This window comes from Myotis yumanensis, unplaced genomic scaffold (genome assembly GCF_028538775.1).
Source record: "Myotis yumanensis isolate MYYU_CA2020_CCGP unplaced genomic scaffold, mMyoYum1.0.hap1 SCAF_7, whole genome shotgun sequence".
Classification (NCBI taxonomy): domain Eukaryota; kingdom Metazoa; phylum Chordata; class Mammalia; order Chiroptera; family Vespertilionidae; genus Myotis; species Myotis yumanensis.
In genome coordinates, this window is record NW_027223758.1 from 82,114,916 (window position 1) to 82,137,145 (window position 22,230).

Here is a 22,230-nt window from a genome sequence, read left to right on the forward strand (position 1 = left end):
CAGCATGACAAACCAGCATCTGGGCTGTTTATCTTTGTTAGTCCAGAAACTCGATCTTATCAGTCCACTGGGGAGTACCCCATTGCAGGAGACTAACTCATGCTCACCAAACTCACAAGTGCCTGATATGTAAACCAGAATGCCAGTGTGTTTACTTTGTAAGCAGTAGGGTGAGAGAAGGCCTCCGTTACAGGATTCCTTTTCTGTAGCTAGAATGCTCATGCCTGTCTTCTAGTATACTCACCCTACTCTCCCCCGCCCTCCGCCACCCCTCACTCCCACCCTGCACACACACACCTCATTTTACCAGATTCCTGTGAACCTGAATTGAGAATCTTATTATTGTTCCATGAGCTTGTAATAAGAGCAAAGGGAAACGATGACTAGCCTTGAAGGTTTTTCCTTTTAAAGCATGGCCTGACCTGATGTCATCCCCACTTCCCACACCGGAAACCACCCCCCACTCCCATCCCAGAAGGGTCCCAGTTACCCCAGGGCTTATGATCTGTAAGCCCTCAGAGTCTCTCCCCACAAGCCGCTGGCTGATCCCTCCCAAAGGGCCCTACGCCTCTCTCTGTTTTCCTCCTGCCACATTATCTTTCTGGTGCTTATTATTATTATTATTATTATTTCTTTATATTGTGAATTCCACTGATGAGGCTTCTGTCCACTCAGCCTGGACAGCATCCTTGTGCATCTCCCTGACCTGGCCACTCCCTCAGGGCTCTCGAGCCGCACCCACCCTGAGGGGTTATCTGCCTGCCCAGTCCCCACAGTAATCTCTTTCTACAGGTGGATTGGGCAGCACGTAAAGCCAGACCTTGGACCTCCCCTCTTCTTCCTGTACTTGGCTCAAGTTCACGTTCTACTTCTATAGTAGGCGACTCTCAAAGGCTGGAGAACTTTAAGCTCCGGGAGCTTATGATCTATAAATTTTGGTTAGAGAGCCATGAGAAAATCACCTACAGCAGCATTCAGGATAGGCTATAACAGCGGTCGCCAACTGGTGGTCCGTGAGGTCCAAAAGGTTGGCGACCGCTGAGCTATAAGAACTCAAGAGCTCGGAGGAGGGGATGCTGGGCTGGAGGTGAGGAGCGGAACGGGGTGGGGCCATGAATGGTGCTTAATGTGCCTTAACGCATAGGCCTGCTAGAGACCTGAAAATCGCCTCACCTCGGTGAGTCTCAGTGAACATCGGCTTTACTGGAGACGACACCACTGACCTTGCAGGGATGCTACAGGGTGAGAATGGAGGACAGCACCCAGCAGGTGCCACCTAAGCCTGCATGCTGAGTCAGAAACGCCCCCCCCCCCAGCTGCTGCCCAGACTCCAGAGCCCTGGCAGGACCAGCTCCAAGGAGATGCCCCAGAGCTGGGCCTTGCAAGACCGCAGGAAGGGAACCCCGGGGCAGGACAGACGAGTCATAGGTACTTGAACTGGTTGGCTTCGGAGATGTTCATCGCCCATTTGCACATCTGCAGGCTCCTCCACCTGTCGAACAGCTCCGACTGCTTCACCCTTGGGGAGTGGAGGACAGAAGAGTCCATGAAGGGCCAGGCTGGCAGAGTGTCGTCATTCCCAAACATGCTCCCTCCTGCTCCCCCCTCTGCCAAATCCTGGCTGGTCCTTTGTATTAACTGGATTGTCTCAGTTTTCTGAATTCTTGCTGCTCTGGCCCTGGGGCCTTGATAATTCCTAGAGATGGCAGGCAATCTCCTGCAAGCACACCTTTCACATCACACCGACCAATCCAGAGCCCATACCTGCAACCAACTCCTTTATCAACCCAACCACTGGCTCACCGCCCTAATCATGCCAGGGCCAGGTCTCAGGCCACTAGGGGCAGTCCCTATGCCGCAGAGCCCCTAGAGAGCATTCAAACTGGCCAGTCCTAAGCCTGTCCACCCCACCTCGCCATTCCTCCCTGTGAGAACCACATGAAGGCTCTCACCCAGGTTTCCCCTCATCTCTTCTGCTTCCCACGGTGGCCCTGCATGACAAGCTGTATCTCCCGTTTCTAGGGATCTGGGAGTATCAGAGCTTCTTTTACGATGTCATTTCTGTGTCTGGGTGTCTTACCATATCTGCTTTTTAAAAGGCCAGGCTACATTTTAAAGCATTCTTCGTCACATGCCCACCACCCAGGACCTGCCTGGATGCCCCAGGAACATCTACCTATAGAGGGCAAAGGAATGCTGTGCATCCCTCACACTGTGTTTAGCACACAGTAGGGCTCAGCACAGGGTATGCCCTGCTCACAATTTCGAGATGACACATAGGAAGAGGTGAGAAACCTGGGACATGTTCCTTTCACCTGAACACCTATCTGCAAGGCTTTCTTTACGCTCGTCGGGTTTTGAACATCTCGGCTGTGGTACCTAACGTGCTCTCTGGGAAGGGAACGTCTAAATCCGGTGGGAGTCGTGCTTTGACTGAAACCAGCGGAAAGCATTAGATCGTGGGACCGTCTTCCCCTGGGCAGTGCAGCAGACTGCAGTTTCTCAGGAACACGGAGAAATGCTGCATGGACCATGATCTCCTGCCCACCGCAGTCCCCTCCCTGTGCCTGCACCCTGCCGCTGTCCGGGGTCGCCTGGCAGTGGTGGTTCAGAAGCCGACTGGCTTGGGCATAGTACCGAGAGCAGCCCTGTAAGGTCATTCTGGTTTGCTCAAGAATCGGGAGGTGGCCAGCCTCCAGAAGCTGGGTGTTAGCAGAAAACTACTGTCACTGTGGCTCTTACCCAGGGGTCCACTGAAGGGCTCACGGGAACCCATGAGCTCCCTGAATCATAGTGACAATCTCACATTTGTCCACCGGGTACACATCTTGGGGAGAATTGGAAGCTTTCATCAGCTTCCCAAAGGGGTCCATGATTTTTTTTTAAAAAGGCAAATATTCAACTGTAAGATTAAAAAAATAAAATATGACAGGTTCATTCAACAGAGCTAGTTGTTCCTAAACAGGGTAAGCCTCACCTACAGGGGACACATGAAGGTGGGAGGGGGGTGGTTTCAGGAGAAGTGGGATAGCAACAAAGTCCATGAATTTGGGAAGCAGAGGGGCACACGGGTCTCAGTTCACACTCCTGCTTGGCAGCTTTAAAGAGCTGGAAGGAGCCCCCCTCCCATCCTGACCCTTCCTCTGGCTTTCCCAAACCTCCACAGCAGCTCTCCTCTCTCAAGCTCCCGTGACACCAGAGGAGAAGTGTCATTGCACAGCGGCACCCTGGCTCACACACTGCTTCCCTCCCCCACTTCCTGCAACCCAGGCCCCAGAGCAGTCCCCTCTACTGCCAACGCCTCCCAGAAACACAGCCATGGCAACACTGCAGGCCGGGCTCCCAAGTTCGACTGTTACCATCATCTGAGCCCCATTCTCTGAGCCTCCAATGCCCTCATCATACATGGACCAATGCTGGGGCCTGAACACCCAGCCTTGAATCCTGGCTCCATCCCCAACTTGCAATGTGACCTCGGATAAGTCATTTAATCCCTCTGAGACTCAGCTGCTTTATCTGTAAGATGGATACAATAACCTCTACCCTGCCCATCTCGAAGGTTGTCAGAAAGATCCAAAGAGATAATATTTGTAAAAATATTTTATAAATTGCTTTATAGAAGTACAGATCATCTTTAAGATGAAGGGTTGATCCCAGGCCCTTATTTCCTTTCTCCCAAGATACCACATTCCAGAAGAATAAAACAGGTATAAGCTACCAGGTGAAGAGAATAATGGGAGTGGGTGGAAGGTCTCAGTGGAAGAGAGATTTCAACAAGTGTGTGGAAGGAGAAGGGGTGACATAAGGAGGAAGGGCATAGCCCACGGATAGAGCCGATTTGCACAGAAAATTTTAAAGGGGGTGGAGGGCGGGGCAGGGACATGGTGTTAAAATGAGGATTGGTTGTGAGTCCACACTGGAACAATCAAGCCCACCTCCACAGCGGCCAGATATTTAATGTCAAGCAGAGGAGGGAAGAGGGAATGAATCAGACTGTCAGTTCCGGCTTTTAAAAAAAATTATCACTCCCAGTGAAAAGATCTGGATGTTCTAACAGCAAAAGGACCAATCTTGAACATCTACCCTCCACGAAAGCTGCTCTCAGCCTCAGAGACCCTATCAGCTTTGTATTGTTCAAATAGGAATAGATAACCAAGGGCCACCTGGTCAACCTGAGGAAATAGGCCAAGATAAACCATCAGATAAAATGACCACAGAGAATTCATTTTGAAGAAATTCAAAACATTAATTTGAAAAGATATATGCAGCCCTATGTTTATTACAGCGTCATTTACAACAGCCAAGATATGGAGCAGCCCAAGTGCCCATCCATAGACAAATGCATAAAGAAGACGTGGTACATATATACAATGGGGTGGTACTCAGCCATAAAAAGAATGAAATCTTACCATTTGTGACAACAAGTGGACCTAGAGGGTATTATGCTAAATGAAATGAGTCAGACAGGAAAAGACAGATACCATATGATTTCACTTATATGTGGAATTTTTTAAAATGAACAAACAAAACAGAAACAAATGTATAGATTCAGAGAACAAATTGGTGGTCCACAGATGGGAGGGGGGTTGGGAGGATGGGTGAAAAGGTGAGAGGGATTAAGAAGTACAAATTGGCCAGTTATTAAAACAGTCACAGGGATGTAAAGGACAGCTTAGGGAACATAGTCAGTAACACTGTAATAACTATGTCATATGGGTGTCATAATTATGTCAGAGGGGTACTAGACTTATTGGGGTGATCAATTCATAAAGTACGTTAATGTCTGATCACTATGCTGTATACCTGGAACTAATATAATACTGTATGTCAACTGTAATTGAAAAATACATTTTAAAAGAGAAAATATTTGATTTTTTGGTATGTTATAATTATGGGCATCATTTTTCTATTTTTTTGTTTTCATTCTTTTTCTTCATAATATAAGCCTAATTAAACTATTTCATAGTAATCACTATTTGTGCCTACACACAAAAATAAATAAATAAAAATACTGGTTTTAAAAAAATATGACCACAGAGAGAACTATTGGAGGCATGAAACAGAACTCCAAGATATTCTCCTTAGTGTCCCTAGAGCAGTTCAAGAAGGCACGAGGTCCTTAAAATAAGAACAGGCCACTCTGAGAACCAAGTCAGAGCTCCTGAGGGGGAAAGTTCACTACATGAGATAGAAGATAAAGTCAAAAACTTTTCTCAGAAAGCAGAAGCAAAGGGCAGGGAGATAGCAAGAGATGAGATTAAACTATATGAGTGCTAGAGGAGCTATCGAGAAAAGCCAGTATTCAACTCTTACATGCACTAAAAAGAGGAAACAGAAAAATGAAGAGGAGCAAATACAAAGAACTCTAAGAGAACGCTCAAGGGTTTGGACATGAGCCCCAGATGAAGAGGTCCCCGTGGTGCGCATCCCGGGCACACCATCAGGACGTTTCTGAACATCATGATCTGAAAAGGCAGGTCACCTCCAAAGGAACCAGTGTCGTGCGCGTGTGGCCCTGGGTGCAAGCAGGTGACAGAAGCTCTTCAGCAGCATTCTGGGGGGAAACGACTTCCACCTAAAATACCAACCCCACCAAACCAGCGACCAAGTATAAGGGAAGAATTATGGCATTTAGACACAGAAGGACTCAAAAGTTTACCTCCCACCCATCCTTTTGGGGACTTTGCTTTAAGAGGGGGTAGAGGCAAAATGAGGAGTAAGTCAAGAAAGAAGCAGCTATGGGTTCTCAGGTGAATCCGACCTAAGCAGGCAGAGAAGGAAGCTCTGGGGAGATGTGTGGCCTATCAGGACGCAGCCTGTCTGGGGTCAGCTAGGAGGATGAAGGGAAACCTGGGGGAATGCCTAGTTGATGGAGAAGGGAGGGTCGGGGGGAAATAGGGCATAATAGAGACGGGAGAGTTCAAGGGAGAAAAGATGACTAGAAGCTTCAGAAAAAAAGGGGAGGGGGAGAAATCTACAAAAAGATAGAATCACCATTATCTGATCTTCAAATTTTAGAATCAACCTATAGAGAAAAGCCTGCAACAGGCTGCTATGGTTACACATAGAATGTACATGTTAGCAGCCTTGACATTTTAAAGGTAAACTCATGGATGACCGAAACCAGAGGCTGGAACTAAAAGGCAGGGGTAACTTTAACAGCATCATATCACAAAGTGCTGGATCAAGAGCTACTGCCAATATTTAGTAGAAAAAGAAACAGGTTATTGGGCAATCTATAGATAGAAGAACTACAAATAGCAACAGTCCTCACCCAGGAAAGTGGGGCGGGGCTGGGTGTGGGCTAAGGGAGCTGAATCCTCACCCATCGCTGAGGCAGGATGGGAGGGGACACCCTGCAAACAGGGCAAGTCAGGAGACAGCAGCGTGCACGTGGCACTGAGAGGTATGGGAGCAGGTACCGCAGAAACAGCCAAGAGTTGGAAGCAGCAGGGGTGGGGGTAGGTGTGGGGCAGGGGACTGTCACTTTTTATTATTATAAACTTTCGTATTCTACTTGATGTTTCTAGCCATGTGCTAGAGATGGCAATAATAATGAGATGATAATGGTCATCTCATTTTCCTTCCCCCCCCCCCCCCTCCCATTTCTTTCATGACCTCCTCGTTTTCACTCTGGTCGCATTCACTTTTCCATCCATTCATTCACTTAACAAACGCATCCTGAGCCCATGCAGGGCCGGGCTCCAGGACTCAGAGAGGCCTGGAGAACCCTGCCAGCCCCGGCCCCCGCCCCTCTCCTGTCTCAGTGAGGGCTCCACCCCAGAAAGATGGGGAAGTGGAGGCAGGAGAGGGCAGCCAGTGGGTGAGACCATCTGGGTGTGAGCACAGGCAGCAGCTGATCTATAATAATAAAAGCATAATATGCTGATTAGACCAGATGTCCTTCCGGACGACCTTCTAGATAAAGCCGGGGCTATGAGGGAAGCCTGGGTCCCGGGTGCCAGAGGGAAGCCAGTGCCAGCAGCCAGGGGAAGGAAGGCCTACTCTTGCATGAATTTCGTGCATCGGGCCTCTAATTTAAAAATAAAAAGGCTCTAGAATCACTAAATTCAATGTCGATATTTTTACAATATAGGGACAATGCATTTTCATCACAAATCGTCATAGTGCAATTTCTCACAATCTGATTTTGTCAGGAGGGAGGCTTGTCTGGGTGGAATTTTCCGGCTCACTGCCTTTCACCACGGAGAGGAGCAATGTTGGATGAGAATCTCCCCAGATGAATCGCACAGGTCCCATCTCCTCAGCCAGAACTCAAGCTGACATCATGCGCTGAAGGGCCTTGGAGCGCATCCATCCAAGCCCCTCAGGTCATAGATGAGAACTTAACCTTTTCCCAATGACACTCAGTCTCCACCACAAGCAGGGCCACAGCTCTGGGCTGGAGCAAAGCACGCAGGTGCCCAGGTGGTCAGAACCACTCAGATCGGAGGCCAGGCTCTGGGCTCTCGGATTTCAGCCCCAGAGGGCCCACTTACCCCCAGCTTGAGGACTCAGGAAAGGAGGCACGAGGCTCACGGCTCCCCAACATCCTGCCATGCTGATGCCCCATAAATAGCCCCAGCCTCTCCTCTCCTCTCAGACCTGCAGTGCCCACTCCCAGGGCCTGGGGACCACAGGAGGGCAGCTGCCATGGAGACCCAGGGTGCTACAAGGCCCAGAGGGCACCAGCTGGGATAGTCGTTCGGTTCAGGGGCCCAGAGGCAGAGGTGAGAACTAACGCCAACCATGCAGAGGACCAAATGCCACCAACACGACAAGGGACAGGGTGGGCACAGATCATGGGGAAATATGAGGCTCCCCATCGCACCCCACAACATTTGTGATTCGGGCTTGAAACAAAGGGCCCAGGCAATTTCTAATTTAGTCCCTAAATGGAAGGTGTGATAGGGACTAATATGAGCTGAGTAGTATCTCCCCCAAAATGCATATGTTGAAGCCCTAACCCCCAACATCTCAGAATGTGACCATCTTTCTGGGATAGAGTCTTTGAAGAGGTCGTTAAGTTAAAATGACATCACTAGGGTGAGCCCTAATCCACTGTGACTGGTGTCCTCATTAGAGGAAATTAGGACACAGGCACACAGAAGGACGACCGTGTGGAGACAGGGAAGGCAGCCGTCTCGAAGCCACAGAGAGACCCAGCCCTCCTGACACCTCAATCTGCCTCCAGCCCACAGAACTTCGAGAAAAGAAAGCTCTGGTGTTTAAGCCCCAGCTGTGGTCCCTTGTGATGGGAGCCCAACAGGCCAGTACAGGGACAAACACCAACATATACACAATATACGGGTGGAGAAATGGGAAGCAGCACAGAGGGAAGCCGAATATAGGGGGTCCCTCAGGTCACCCTGTGCAGACCTTGAAGTAACCGTGGAGAAACTGCCTGTTTTTCATAATTTAAAAAATGGGTGATCTGCCTTTTGAAACGGTACAGAGCGCTCTCCACGAGGGCCCTGGGTTTGCACAGTGCGGCACTGACGGGCCTGCAGTCTCTGAATTTGGGGAAAAGATAAAGGCTCTCTCTCTCTGATTATGAGCTTATGGATGGGGCTCCTGACTAAGGTCCGGGCACCCATCTTTGCCACTAAATCCCCACTCCTCGGTGGAATGTATCAAACACCAATCACACCATACCCCCCACCTGCCTCAAACCCTTCCCAGTGCCCTTTGATAACGATAAAACTAAATCCCGCCCCACAAGGTCCGGCCCCTGCCTGCCCCTCTAGCAGCATTGCTTCTGTTTCCCCCTCTCCTGCTGGCATTCAAGCTGCCCTGACCCTGCACAGCCTGGGACACAGTGGGCTCCTTCCTGGCACCGGGCCTTTGCACAAACTGTTCCCTCGGTCAGGAATCCTCTTGGCCGAGTTAACTCCTATCACCCTTCACACCATCGCTTCCTCAGAGAAGCCTTGCCTGACCACTCCTCCCCCGAGCCCAGGTCAAGTTCCCTGCCACCCTCATCTCCATAAGGTAATCAGTTATTACTGTCCGCTTCCCCGCTGGGCTGGGAGCTCCTCAGGGCAGGCACCACGGCGTGTGCTCAGCCCAGGGCTGGGTGGGGCTGGCAGGAGGGTGAGCTGCTCACATGTTCCTCTCTAGAGAGGGCACACAGCCCCCTGGTTAGTGCAGAGACCAGGAGCGACACAGCTAATGCCAGCTGGACATTGGGTCTTATCTTGGACATTTCCTGCAGCTACTAAGCTTACGGAGTCTGAATGACAGCCCAAAAAAGCTGTTGCTGCTGCTGCTGGTTCCAGAGAGGAAGGAAAGGGGAGAGAAGGAAAGGGAAGATGCAATGAACGCTGAGCACCTACTGTGTGTGTTACTATGTATGTGGACTGCTGGGTTACTATTTTCACATATGTTAATTCAACTAGTCTTTATAGCAACCCTTAAAAGCGGGGTGAGAGTGTCCCCATTTTTATAGGCAAGAGAAGGCTCAGAGAGGTTAAATCATTTGTATGAAGATGCAGAGCTGGGCCCTAACTGGTTTGGCTCAGTGGATAGAGCGTCAGCCTGCGGACTGAAGGGTCCCAGGTTCGATTCCAGTCAAGGGCATGTACCTTGGTTGCGGGCACATCCCCAGTAGGGGGTGTGCAGATGGCAACTGATTGATGTTTCTCTCTCATCAATGTTTCTAACTCTCTATCCCTCTCCCTTGCTCTCTGTTAAAAAATCAATAAAATATATATTTTTTTAAAAAGATGCAGAGCTGGTAAAGCCCAGCATCGGCTTTGGAGCCCAGGTCTGCCTGAACCCAAGGCTCATGTTCTTTCTATGACCCACGCTCCCCGGAGACCATGTCAAAGGGCTCAAGGAGCAATGGCTCCTGCCTGTGGGCGTGGACAGTAGTGCAGGGATCGTGTCCGGGGCCCATGAGCCCACTTGAGCGCCCAGCACTGCCTGCCTCAATAAACTGCACTTCTTCCATATCCAGACATTACTATTTTAAAATCAACATACATCCTGTCCTGATGAACACAGCACCCAGTCCTCTGAATGGTTTACCAAATTCATGGCAGTCACGGGAGGGAAAGCAGGGACAGGCACACACGCTAAAATGTTCAGGGACAGGCAGGCTCGCTTTTTCTCACACAGGCTGTAACAGAGCCAGGTGTTCTGTTGCTGAGGGGGAGGAGAGAGCACAGGTCTTTTGCCATTTATTAAAAAAAAATAGTGAAAAATACCTATACGTAGATGCTGGGTTTGGCATAGACTTTCTCGGAGGATGCAGGGGACACAGGGTGGCCTCTGAGCTCTGAGGAGAACTGGGGGGCTGTGGGCAAGGGACTGTGGGCAGGGGACTTTTCACTGTTTACCTTTTTGTAAAATTTTAATGAATATAAAATGTTTAAAAGACCATAGCACGAAGGTGATGCTTAATCCTTGCACACAGGACTATATTTCAGGTAAGACGCTCCAGGGCCCTGTTCGATTTCTATACCTGAGGAGCCGGTGATGATAATCTCGGAGACTGGTAACTGAGCCGGGACTGAAAGGCCAAGTCCACAGAGGTGACCTAGCAAACTTGGGCTTTTTCCACAAAACACCATCATCCCTGCGTGCAGCCCGCGGGGCTCTCCCAATGCCAGGGCCCTGGGAAGTAGACCTAATGCTTGTTCTGTCTGATCCACCGAGGTTCCTGCCGTATTTCCTTCTGCCCAAATCCCCACCTGCCCCCTGGCCCTGCCCCACTGCCACGTGCACATGCCCCCACCGCCCAGCCCGGCCACACTCACATGGACAGCACCTTCACCTCCAAGATCTCGTTCCTCAGCTCCAGGCATCTTGTGGAGTTATATTCTAAAGGGCCCTCGTAAAATTCAAAGTACCTGGGGACCAACAGGGACAGAGGTTACTATGCAGAGAAGCGGCCTGACTTTCAGGGACACTTGTTGGGGGAGGGTGGTCTGTCCTTGTCAAATAAATAGAGCAAACCAGTCCCACCCAGCAGATGAGCTGATGGAAGGCCCCAGGACTGCTGGGCCTCTGGCTCGATCAGTTAGTGTAAGCATTTACGGGAGCATGACCTCACTTCAGCAAATCATGACATTCAGAAGCAAGTGGTTCCAAGTTGGTGGCTGGAAAGGGAACTTGCTCTGGCTCTTCCTGTGATCAGTCACTGAAGGAGGCAGCGCTGGGCCGGGCGGCAAGGTGGCTGCCTTCAGCCAGCCCGGCCCTTTCCTGCCCCCTCATCCTCCTCTTGGGAACGTGTTACACAATGACAGCCACAAGCATAGCTGAGACCCACCGCTTTTCCCCCGTACAAGCATTTCCATCTCCGTTAGCTCACTTGATTCTCATGCTCGCACAGTGACTAGGTGAGACTGACATTTCTTTCTCCCCATTTGGCAGCTGGGAAAACTGAGGCTAAACAGATGGAGCCCCAGGTCCCACTGTCAGTGTGGGGCATGGCCAGGCTTGGTCTAGATCCCACTGCAGAGGGGCCCAAGCCCCTCCAACACCAGCTGGCTCCAGGCATGTCAGAGCCACCTCAGGGTCCCTTCAGCAGCTTCATGCAGAATCACAACTCCAATTTCAGCCAGTGCTTGCCAAGCCCTTACCACAGGCCCAGTGCTGGGCCCAGCACTTGACAAGGAGGCATCCACTTTGATCTTCATAACTAGCCCCCAAGGAAAGGGATGCCATAAGCATCAGAACAGGCTCCAGGATTTAACTCACTTGCCCAGAGTCGTATAGATAGCAGGTGGCAGAGCTGTACCATGAGCCTCAAGGCTGCTCCTGTCCACTCACCTACAAGGACACCTGGTGTCCCTCGGGCACTGCCAAGGATCCCTTTAAGGCCTCCCCTTCTCACACCCTGGAAGGAAGGGCATCATCTGACTGGGGGTGGGGAGGGATGAGTTATGGGGAAGGTTCCCTTGAAGATAAAACATAGTGGTTCACTGCTGGGCTTGACCAAGGAGGCAGGGTGGGGCCTCCCGGGCCGAGGCCAGCTGACCCTCTCCTCATGGCCTCCGTCTGGCGGTGGTGCAGAAGAGACCGGGCAGATTAAGCCGGGAGGCTGGCCGCATGGCAGCCTCAGCTCCTCAGAAGAGAAGCCTGCAGGGTCAAGCCACTCTAAATGTGGGACCATTGTCCTCGAAGTAGGGAGCCCCGGAGAATCAGAAGTGGGAGAGGTGCCCCAGGGCAGCTCCCAGGCCCTGCAATCCATGAGCAAGGATTTAAAATACAGGCATTCCTCAGGCATTTCCCAGAAACCCGTCGGCAATTATTGCTTGTGTTCTCATGTGTCCAACTTACATGTGCAAACTTATGTATGGCTGCTTTAGAAATACTACATCAGTTTACCCAGTAAGTTGGTGTCTTTTAAAAATATTTGTATGCTAAACAACTTTTAATTTCATATTTAATACTTTAAAACATATTCTGTTTATAAATATGTGTTATTTTTTTTTAATATATTTTTATTGATTTCAGAGAGGAAGGGAGAGGGAGACAGAAACATCAATGATGAGAGAGAATCATTGATAGGCTGCCTCCTGCATGCCCCCCACGGGGGATTAAGCCTGCAACCCAGGCATGTGCCCTTGACCGGAATCGAACCCGGGACCCTTCAGTCCTCAGGCCAATGCTCTATCCACTGAGCCAAACCAGCCAGGGCAATATATTATTTTTAATTTTAATCAAATTTGACAGTGAATTTTAAAGCATAACTATATATTTAAGTATTTTAAAATGTTAGAACAAAACATTTTTAAAGTAACTTATAAATATAATTTCATAGTTAATTTAAAAATATATTCATAAATATGTTCTTAATAATTTTAATACAGCAATAGTTAATTTGACAGTACTGTAATTATATATTTAAGTAATTTAAAATTATATTTCAAAATATGAAAACATTTTATACAACAAATTGGCTCCTACTTATAAAATAAGTTGGCTCCTTGTTCTTGTATCATAAAAGAATTGAAGTAGAGTTCATAAGAATTAGGCATTTGGGATCCCCAACATATCACACTCACTTTTTTCTCTCTGTTTCCCCTCATGTTTTTGAACTCCCTCCTCTATTGTTTTCACCCAGCAAACTCATATTAATACTTCAGTACCCACTTTAAATGAACCCACTTCTGGGAAGGCTTCCTGACCATTACCTCCATCATCTTCTGTACACTGTCATTTAATTAGAGCAAATAACACTGTATCAAAATAGTCTGTTTATATATCCATTTCCCTTCCAAACTGTAAGCATGGGAACTGTCTTTGTAATCTCTGTACCTTCTGTACTACAGAGGCAGGAAAGCTAAGAACTCTATTTCCCAGACTCCCTTGCAGCTAGGTCCTGGGTAAAGTTGAAGTTCAATCATTCAGAAGCACTTGCACAAGACTGTTATTGGAGAAGAATGACAAGCTGGTGCAGAATGTGGCCGAGATGGGCATGGCTCTTGGAAACTGTAGTGGTGGCAGCACTTTCATGATTCTATCGGAGGCAGCAGCTTTCACAGTGCCCTCATTTCACGGTGTAATTAGGGGAGGCAACTCTGGAAGCTCTGCCTTGTGTCTGTCTTCGGAACTAGTCGGACCCTTGGTAAATCCTTTTCTGTTTGAATTAGTTAAAAAGGATTCTGTTATCTGCAACTAAGAACAAGGAAGAGGTCAGCCTGGGGCCACGAAAAATGCCCATGACCTTGGCTTTAATTCATGTCATTTTCCAGTCACACAACAAAAAGTGGGGTCTGGTATCTGATTACAAAGATCATCATTCGCAACCAGAGCCAGTGGCACCAAGCCCTTTGGAATCCACTGGGTCATCCAAAGCCATGATCTCAGGCTGCTACCAGAAAAGCTCCCGATTCAAAGGATGCAGGAGGTCATTAGGAGGAGAGAGAGATGGGAAAGCTGTGGACACATGTTAGATATGCCTCTAAACCAGCTGTGTGACTTTGGGTAAATCACTTCCCCTCTCTGGGCCTCTGCTTTCTCCTCCTTAAAACAATCTCTTTGAACTAGGTGATATCTAAAGGCCCATCCAGCACTAAAATTCGATACCAAGCTTCCCCAGAATTTCCCACTCACTAATCAAGGCAGATCGATACTATGAATTAATGGTCCACACACAGGAGGAAGTTAAAACCAATCAGCCCCCTCCCTTCGATCAGCTAGCCTCTCCATTGCCTCCATGAGACCATCCTTGCCTTACCTCCATCTGCCTCCACTGGGCCTCCTTTTCTCCTGAATCCCCAACATCATTCATAAGAAACTAGACAATGATCCCAAATGGTCAACCTATGAACCCGGAGGTCATGGTTCAATTCCCAGTCAGGGCACATGCCTGAGTTGCGGGCTCAGTCCCCAGTATAGGGCGTGCAGGAGGCAGCTGATCAATGAGTCTCTCTCATCATTGATGTTTCTCTCTCTCTCTCCTTCTCCCTTCCTCTCTGAAATCAATAAAAAAAATATTTTTTTAAGTGTAGCACATATGTAATGGGGTTTAGACAAGATATTGATGATAATTTCAGGGAAAATAGTAGCAAATGCCAGGAACACAGGAAGTACCCAATAACTATTCACTCCCTTTTCCCCCTTTTCCTGCTATTAAAGGGCAAGAACTGAGAGTGGATGCCCAGGGAGAGAGTCAGACACTTGCTTACAGTCCCTCAGCTGGTTGATGGCAGAGCTGAGTCAGAGATGAATAACTCAGGAAGTTTCTCCACCGTCTGCTGCTATTAGTAACCCTCTCTCCTGCACCCTGTGAATAAAGCCCACACTGAGCTCTGCGTGGACGTGGGGATGTCCTTGATCACCCATCTCTGCCGCAGATTCCAGTCACAGAACTGTGTTTCTGATGCTTTGATGTCGGGACATGCTGACTCTGGGGAGACTGCCCCTCCCAGGGCTTGCCTAGAGGTTCCTCGAGATAATAAAGGACTGACTCAAGCTTCCCTTTAACCTGTGAACACACCTTTCACATGCACACCCACCGATACTGAGCTCATACCCCACCCCCACCAACTTCTCTCACACTCAGGGCTACTATCTATCCCAGGTGCCTGAAGACACTCCGGGTGGTACCTAAGTCAAAATCAAAACTGCTCCAATGGCTGGGTCTAGAGCCTCCAGGGTTCCCATCTGAAAAATGGAACGAATAGGCCTTGCTTCCTTCTCCATCCTACCTGGGCTTTCCTTTGGGGGAGGGGAGCTCTACGACACCATCCGTCTCTAAAGACGACTGACCTGAGGAAATAAAATTGCCAGAAGCACGGCCACACTAATCACCTCTAGTGTGCTTCTGACAGACGCCCAAGGACTGCATTCTGGAGGGGCCGTGGAAACCCCTGTGTGGTCTGGATATAGCCCATCATGCAGACAGCAAAAGTGAGGCTTCCACTTTTTGGTGTAATGACATAGGAAGAGGCTCACATGGTAACATTGAGTGGGAAATGCAAGTTATAAAACTGTGGTTTTATAAGAAGAATTACATACACATATGTGAATGCATGGGGAAGTGGGGAGCTGTAATAAAATATTAATAGTGGGTTTCTTTGAGTGGTTTTAAAAAATACTTTTCTGGCCCTGGCTGGTTTAGTTCAGTGGGTAGAGCATTGGCCTGCAGGTCCCAGGTTTGATTCCAGTCATGGGTACGTGGGCTGCGGGCTTGGTCCCCTGTAGAGGGCATGCAGGAGGCAGCCGATCAATGATTCTCTCTCATCATTGATGCTCCTATCTCTCTCTCCCTCTCCCTTCCTCTCTGAAATTAATTAAAAATATATTTTTTTAAAAAAATTAAAAAAAAGACTTTTCTGTAATGGAGTTATGACTCTTTTATTATTGGGAATCACTAGTAAATGCCCTTTTATTTTAAGTCCTAGATCTCTCTTGAAATTGTTCTAGCTTCCCCTTAACCTGCTAGAAGACTGGGAGAAGCAGTTTCTCCAACCTTCTTAACGCCATTAGCCTCTCAAGGTGATTTTGTCACTGTCTCTTCTTTCAATTCAGGAAAGACGATCTCTATGCAGCTCGAAGGGGAGGGGGCCCTGGCATCCCATTCGGGCACCTCACTGGTATAAATAGTTCTCGCCCGCCAGATCAGGAGCACAGCTCATCTCAGATGCCACTTGGCTTCCGGCAGCCAAGTCTGACGCTGGTGCCAGGCTGCATCCGTCCTGCTCCTTGTCTCTGTGCCCTCGGGACTGTGGCGGGCAAGGCTGGACAGGCCTGGCTGCCTGGCCAGCCACTGGGGGCCTCCACTGAGTGAGGGGACAAATGCAGAAGGCCGAGGGCAGAGGGAGCTTGGTGGTCCCGACATGATTTCCCCTCCTCCCACCCAGACTTGGGCTCCAGCTCTACAGGCTGAGGAGGCCTCATGTCAGCAGGCCCAGGGCCTGGTGTGCAGATAGTCTGCCCGCCTTTCCACACGAGCCTGTCCCACAGGCTCCCCTGTTGGCCTGATCCCCCCTCCAGAGCTGCCTCAGGACCATGGGGTCTTCCTTGGGGCCACAGTACTTTGAGCCCAGCAACTACTGGCTGCTACAGGATGAGGCCCCTGAATTCAACTTCCTATCAAACACTCCCTTCCTCCCCAGATACTGACCTTCAGGGAACAAAAGCCCAGAGAAGGTGGCTGTGCTGAGCAAGAGCACCCCTGTTAGGCCTCCTCCAGCCCCTGGAGCAGGTCTGTTGCCCCAGCTCAGGAGTCTACACCCCGGGCCCTGTCAGCCTCGGGCAGAGTCTCCAGGAACGACAGAGTCGTTTGTCTGTTCCACACTGGGTGGGAAACCCGCGTGGGCATGGCACCTCTACAAATGAGGAAAAAGCACCTTTTTCTCCAGGTGAATTAAGCCTCATGCCAGGCACACGGCTTGTCACGTGAGGGCGAGGAGGCTTTCAGCTGCACCTGCCCCTTGGCTGGTGTTTTTGCACAGAGGCCACCCTGCACATCTGTATGCGGCAGCCTGATGCTAGACTCTCATTTTGTCTTGTTTAACCCTCCTAACTGCCCTACGAGGCAGGCATTATTTCCCCATTTTATACCCAAGACTCAGACTGTAAGGGGTAAAGTAACTTGCCCACAGGCATTGGGTTAGTAATTGGTGGCACTAGAAAGGGAACCCCAGGCTTCCAAGAGCCCAGAACCCACGTTCTGATTCTGATAAGCCACAGCCAGGTCACTGGGGTTTTCTCAGTAAGCAGCGCCCCCCTCCCCCCCAAGGCCCACAGCCCCCTTCGGTGAGCTCTGTGCTATTTCTAGAGCCAGAACAGCTGCCGGTTCCAGACAGCACAGCACCCGTCAGAGCAAACGCACAGAAATCAGTCTGAAAACTACAGCCTGACAACACAAAGGACTGAGTGTCTTCCCACACGGGTGCAGAGACAGGCACGAAGGCTTGGCTGTTGACAACGGCAGGTCATAGCTCCCAGTGGTGGAGAGACCTGGCTCGGCCCCCTGCCTGGACCATGGCCCTGTCTGAGCCACGGTTTCCTCATCTGTCCACAGGGGTCCCTGAGCTATTTGGAGATGTGAGAACTGAAAGCTAAAGAGCCTGATGTTCTGAGTGCAACCCGTGTTAGTCTTGTAACTGATCTGCTCCCAGCAGGGGCCTCGCTGAAGTGCCATCCCTGGCCTGGGGTGGGAGCTGGGGGTCAGGGCATAGCCCACTGCGATACTTCTCCCTACCCAAACCAGCAGTTCTGCAGGGCCTCAAGTCACATGTCCAGCACATTCCTGCAAGAGCACATATTTGGGGGCCTTATTTTGGGGCCAGATCAGGGAGCCCTGACAAGCTCCCCTTGTAAAATTCAGCTCACCAGCCATGGGCCTCCAGGTGTCGAAAGTCAATTTGGTCACCTTCCTCATACACATCGTCCTACTGCTCCTGGGGCTTCCCCACCGTGCCCCAGGCGCCCAAGCCAAGAGCTACATCCCAGGGGCCTCTTTTCTTTTCTTTTCTTTTAAAGTATATTTGTATTGATTTCAGAGGGGAAGGGAGTGGGAGAGAGAGCTAGAAACATCAATGATGAGAGAGAATCATTGATCGGCTGCCTCCTGCATGCCCCACACTAAGAATTGAGCCTGCAACCCAGGCATGTGCCCAGACTGGGAATCGAACTGTGACCTCCTGGTTCATAGTTTGATGCTTAACCACTGCGCCACACCAGCCGGGCCCAGTGGCCTCTTCCTAGTTCATCGCTCACTTCAGGCCTCTTCTCCATGCAGCGCCAGGGACCTGACCTGGTCTTCTTTCTCCCTGATTAGTGTCTGTCTGGAATCCTCTTCCTCGCGTGTCTTCCCAGTTGCTACAGAGCAGAGGCCAGCCTTGAGCAGCCTTCCCCACCCTCCGGCATGGCGTTGATGACGGAAGTGCGGGCTGCGGGCTGCGGGCTGCGCACGGCCACATGGAGTGGGAGATGGGGACAGCCCTGGGTGCCTTACTTTCTGAGCCCCCTAAGCTGGTTATGGGGTGGGTGCTTGCTCCTCCCAGCCTGACCCTGACCCTTTTTCTTTCCATCTCCGTTTCTTTACATTCTTACTCCATTCTGTGGCCTCTGCCTTCGCTAAGTGACTGGTATAAAATTCTCACAGATGGTCAGGGAGGCCAGGAGCATGGGAGCGGTGAAGAAGGAGAGGAGGGAGATTGGATGATGGCTGTTGAAGGGGGTAACAGACGATTTGGGGAGCTGATGTGGGGGGAGGAAGGGGGGAGGTCCTGACAGGCACCCATCATCTTCTGATCTGGAAACGGAGCCCCAAGAGGCAGCATCTCCTACCCAGACTCCTCTATGTGTCAGGGGCAAAGATTGGGCCAGATTCTACTGGGGAGATCCACTCAGGGGACCCCGAAGTGGGGGTTTTATAGGTGAGGAAACTGAGGCATAGAAAGGTACATGTAAGCCTCCTCCCTGTGTCAGGGAGCCCACAGCCCTGCCCACACAGTCAGCCTCCTCCCTGTGTCAGGGCGCCCACAGCCCTGCCCGCACAGTCAGCCTCCTCCCTGTGTCAGGGCGCCCACAGCCCTGCCCGCACAGTCACAGTGTCAGGGCGCCCACAGCCCTGCCTGCACAGTCAGCCTCCTCCCTGTGTCAGGGCGCCCACAGCCCTGCCCGCACAGTCAGCCTCCTCCCTGTGTCAGGGCGCCCACAGCCCTGCCCGCACAGTCAGCCTCCTCCCTGTGTCAGGGCGCCCACAGCGTGCAGACCCTCTGCTGCCTGGCCCCCCACAGCTGTCACCACATCTGGAAGTCCACGCTGCATAGTTCTTTCCTTTGGGGTGACCTTGCCACTGAGGGCTCCTCTTTGAAAGGCAGAAATCCCAGGAGCGTTTTGGGGGTAATAATCAGAAAATACTAAGCACAGGGATGGGGGTAGAGGGTAACACACAGAAGATAAAAGTGGGAAAGAGGAGAGGGGAGACGGGAGACCCTACAGATCACCTTGCCTGTAGTGCTAAGGACAACAGTCATTATAGGAAGGGAATTCTATATAATAAAAGGGTAATATGCAAACTGACCCTAACAGCAGAACAACTAGGAATGACTGGTCACTATGACACACACTGACCACCAGGGGGCAGATGCTCAATGCAGGAGCTGCCCCCTGGTGGTCACTGGGCTCCCACAGGGGGAGCTCTGCTCAGCCACAAGCCAGGTTGACGGCTGCCAGTATAGCAGTGGTGGTAGGAACCTCTCCCGCCTCCTCAGCAGCACTAAGGATGTCTGACTGCAGCTTAGGCCTGCTCCCCACTGGCAAGTGGACATCCCCCGAGGGCTCCCGGGCTGCCAGAGGGATGTCTGATTGCCAGCTTAGGCCCAATCCCCCGGGGAGCAGGCCTAAGCCAGCAGGTGGTCATCCCCCGAGGGGTCCCAGACTGCAAGAGGGCACAGGCCGTGCTGAGGGACCCCTCCCCCCGCCCGAGTGCACAAATTTTTGTGCACCGGGCCTCTAGTATGTACATAATTACCTACCTGAGTCACTATGGCATTTATTACAGTCTACCAGCCGGGGGCGAGGACAGGACTATACAGCATGGAGGACTTGGGAAGAAAGCTCAGGAGAGCCACCCAACCCTGTGTGACCTGCCCACAGCCCAGAAGGGAGGATCCCTCCGTCCAGCATGGCCAGTCAGTGCTGGGGCCCCAGAGTCACACTGGATGGGGTGAGTCCCAGCTCCTCCACCAGCACCTGGAAGTGGCGACTCAGTTTCCTCATCTGTAAAGGGGGCAATGACAGCAGCCACCCTAAGGGTTTGAGGGTGAGGATTAAAGGCAGCAAGATGCCTGGCACACAGCCCCCAGTAGTGCTTGGCCATGGGCATCGCCTGTGGAGGTCCAAGCCAAGTCTCACCCCTCCGCGGAAGCGCCTCCGACTTCCACTCTGAGCCCTTGGAGCCCTTGCCATCTGGCCCACACAGCTTATCGCCTCGTTATATACAGTCTTGAAACAATTAGGGAACAATTCAACACAGCATAATGAAGCGCTGAACTGAAGTCCATCCACCTCCTTCCTGCTCTGAAATACGACTGCTCCAAACCCCATATTGTGCAGTACACGCTAGACACACACACAGATTGATCTCAGCCGAGAGGACTCCGGCCCAAGTACTCAACCCTCAGCTTGGGGCCTGCTCTTTCCTCCTGTGGCCGTGCTACCCTCCCACTGGGGAGCCCCTGGACCCCAACTTGAAGCCCAGCTGCACAGGGAGAATGCTGCCCAGGAGCAGGCAGCTTAGGTGAGTGGCAGCGTGGCCAGCTCTGCTCCAGAACCCAGAGGGAAGTGCCCCTGAGGCTGCCTTTGCACACCGCCCCCTGCCACCCTACCCCAGGCCAGGGTGCCTCAGGCTGTGCAGAGCCTGGGAGAAGCGGCCGATGAGGCCAGCCAGCGAGGCCACTTGTGGGCTAGTCTGAAGTTAGAGGGCCCACAAGACCCTGCGTGCACAGGGTCCAGCCCGGCTCTCCGGGACGGGGGGGCTCCGTGGGGTTAGAGGGATGCCTGAGCAAATGCAGAAGGGTTTATGCAAACTGGCAGAGAGTTCTCCGTGTGGGCAATGACAGAAATAGCCCTCTGCGCAGACACATCGCACAGAACGTCGAGTTAAAGGGGCTATCAGGGAAGGCTTCAGGGAGGAGGTGGGGCAGGAGGCGGAAACTGGAGGGAGGACAGGACTTGGATGGGGAGCAAGGTGCACACGCCGGCAGTGGGAAAAGCTGGAAACAGCCCTTGTGCGGTGGTCTCAGGGCGGCTGCCCAAAGAGCCAGTCCCGTCTTGCTCAGTGGATTAGCACTTTCCACAGAAACCTCTCCATGAGCTCTGAACCTTCCCTGGCAGGCAAACACTTGCTGACATGCCGAGACCACCCCCCTATCTGCATGGGCAGGTCTCACAGCGAAGGGCCGACATTGGAGCCTCAACATTTGGAAGGGACAACTCTAGACTCCTCTCTCTCGCTGGTGACATCCCAGGGGCCAGAGCTCCCAGCACACACCTGCGGAAAGAACTGAGCTCCTGAAAGGCCCTGGTCCCAGTTCACGGCCTGCAGGCCTGTCTGTGGACACCTCCCCGACGGAGTGTTTATATTACAGCCATATCTTTTATCTTCTAAAGCACTGGACAAAATCGTCCATACTGGGGGTCCCTGAAGAACATACTACTTCTCTGCAGGGGCGGTTTAATGTTTTGGTGTCAGTATTAACAGCAGCAGACACTCAAGCCTCTTTCCCAAGGAAATAGACTGAGAGTCAGCCGGTACTTAGAGATGCAAAAATGAAGGAACAAAAGAATTTAATCAGCCCCTGGAAACCCTCAACTGGTAGGTTCCAGCCACACCCAGCTCCAAGCAGAGCGTGCATCCTGCCTGAGAATATTCTGTTTTCTCTCATTCAACAAATAATTACTGAACTCCCACTGCTGAGCATGCAGACTGCCCTGAATCACTGATTTTAGCTCCAAACACCACAGCAGATCGAGAAGAAATAACCACGTGATGGTGTGAATGTCAAATCTCAGTTGCAGTCTTGATGGCAACGGTCCCTCCCCAGCCAGGGTCACCCTCACGGGTGGGTGGAGCCGTCGGAACCCGCCTTCACAGTGGGATTGCAGAGGAGCAAGAGCCCAGCTGCCACCCACCCCTACTGCCACCCCCACACACCTGGACACACTTGCAGGCTGATACTCAAAACCCTTGCAGCAGCTATGGACCGAAGCTCCACCTCAAATGGAGGCTTGCGACCCAGGCTGCCTCCCCAGCCCACC

General features: G+C 51.2%; 1 protein-coding gene across 4 annotated transcripts in view; it reads right to left on the reverse strand.

Moving 5' to 3' along the window:
- Nucleotides 1–22,230, reverse strand: part of ST8SIA5 (ST8 alpha-N-acetyl-neuraminide alpha-2,8-sialyltransferase 5) — a 51,387-nt gene that overhangs the window by 18,798 nt on the left and 10,359 nt on the right. For 2 of the 4 annotated variants that reach the window (XM_070421099.1, XM_070421097.1), the window contains 2 exons: nt 10,761–10,853; nt 1,433–1,519 (listed from right to left, as the gene is read on the reverse strand). In XM_070421099.1, the coding sequence (XP_070277200.1) occupies nt 1,433–1,519; nt 10,761–10,853 (180 nt within the window). The remainder of the gene's footprint in view (nt 1–1,432; nt 1,520–10,760; nt 10,854–22,230) is intronic. The other 2 variants (XM_070421100.1, XM_070421098.1) reach the window with 1 other exon arrangement.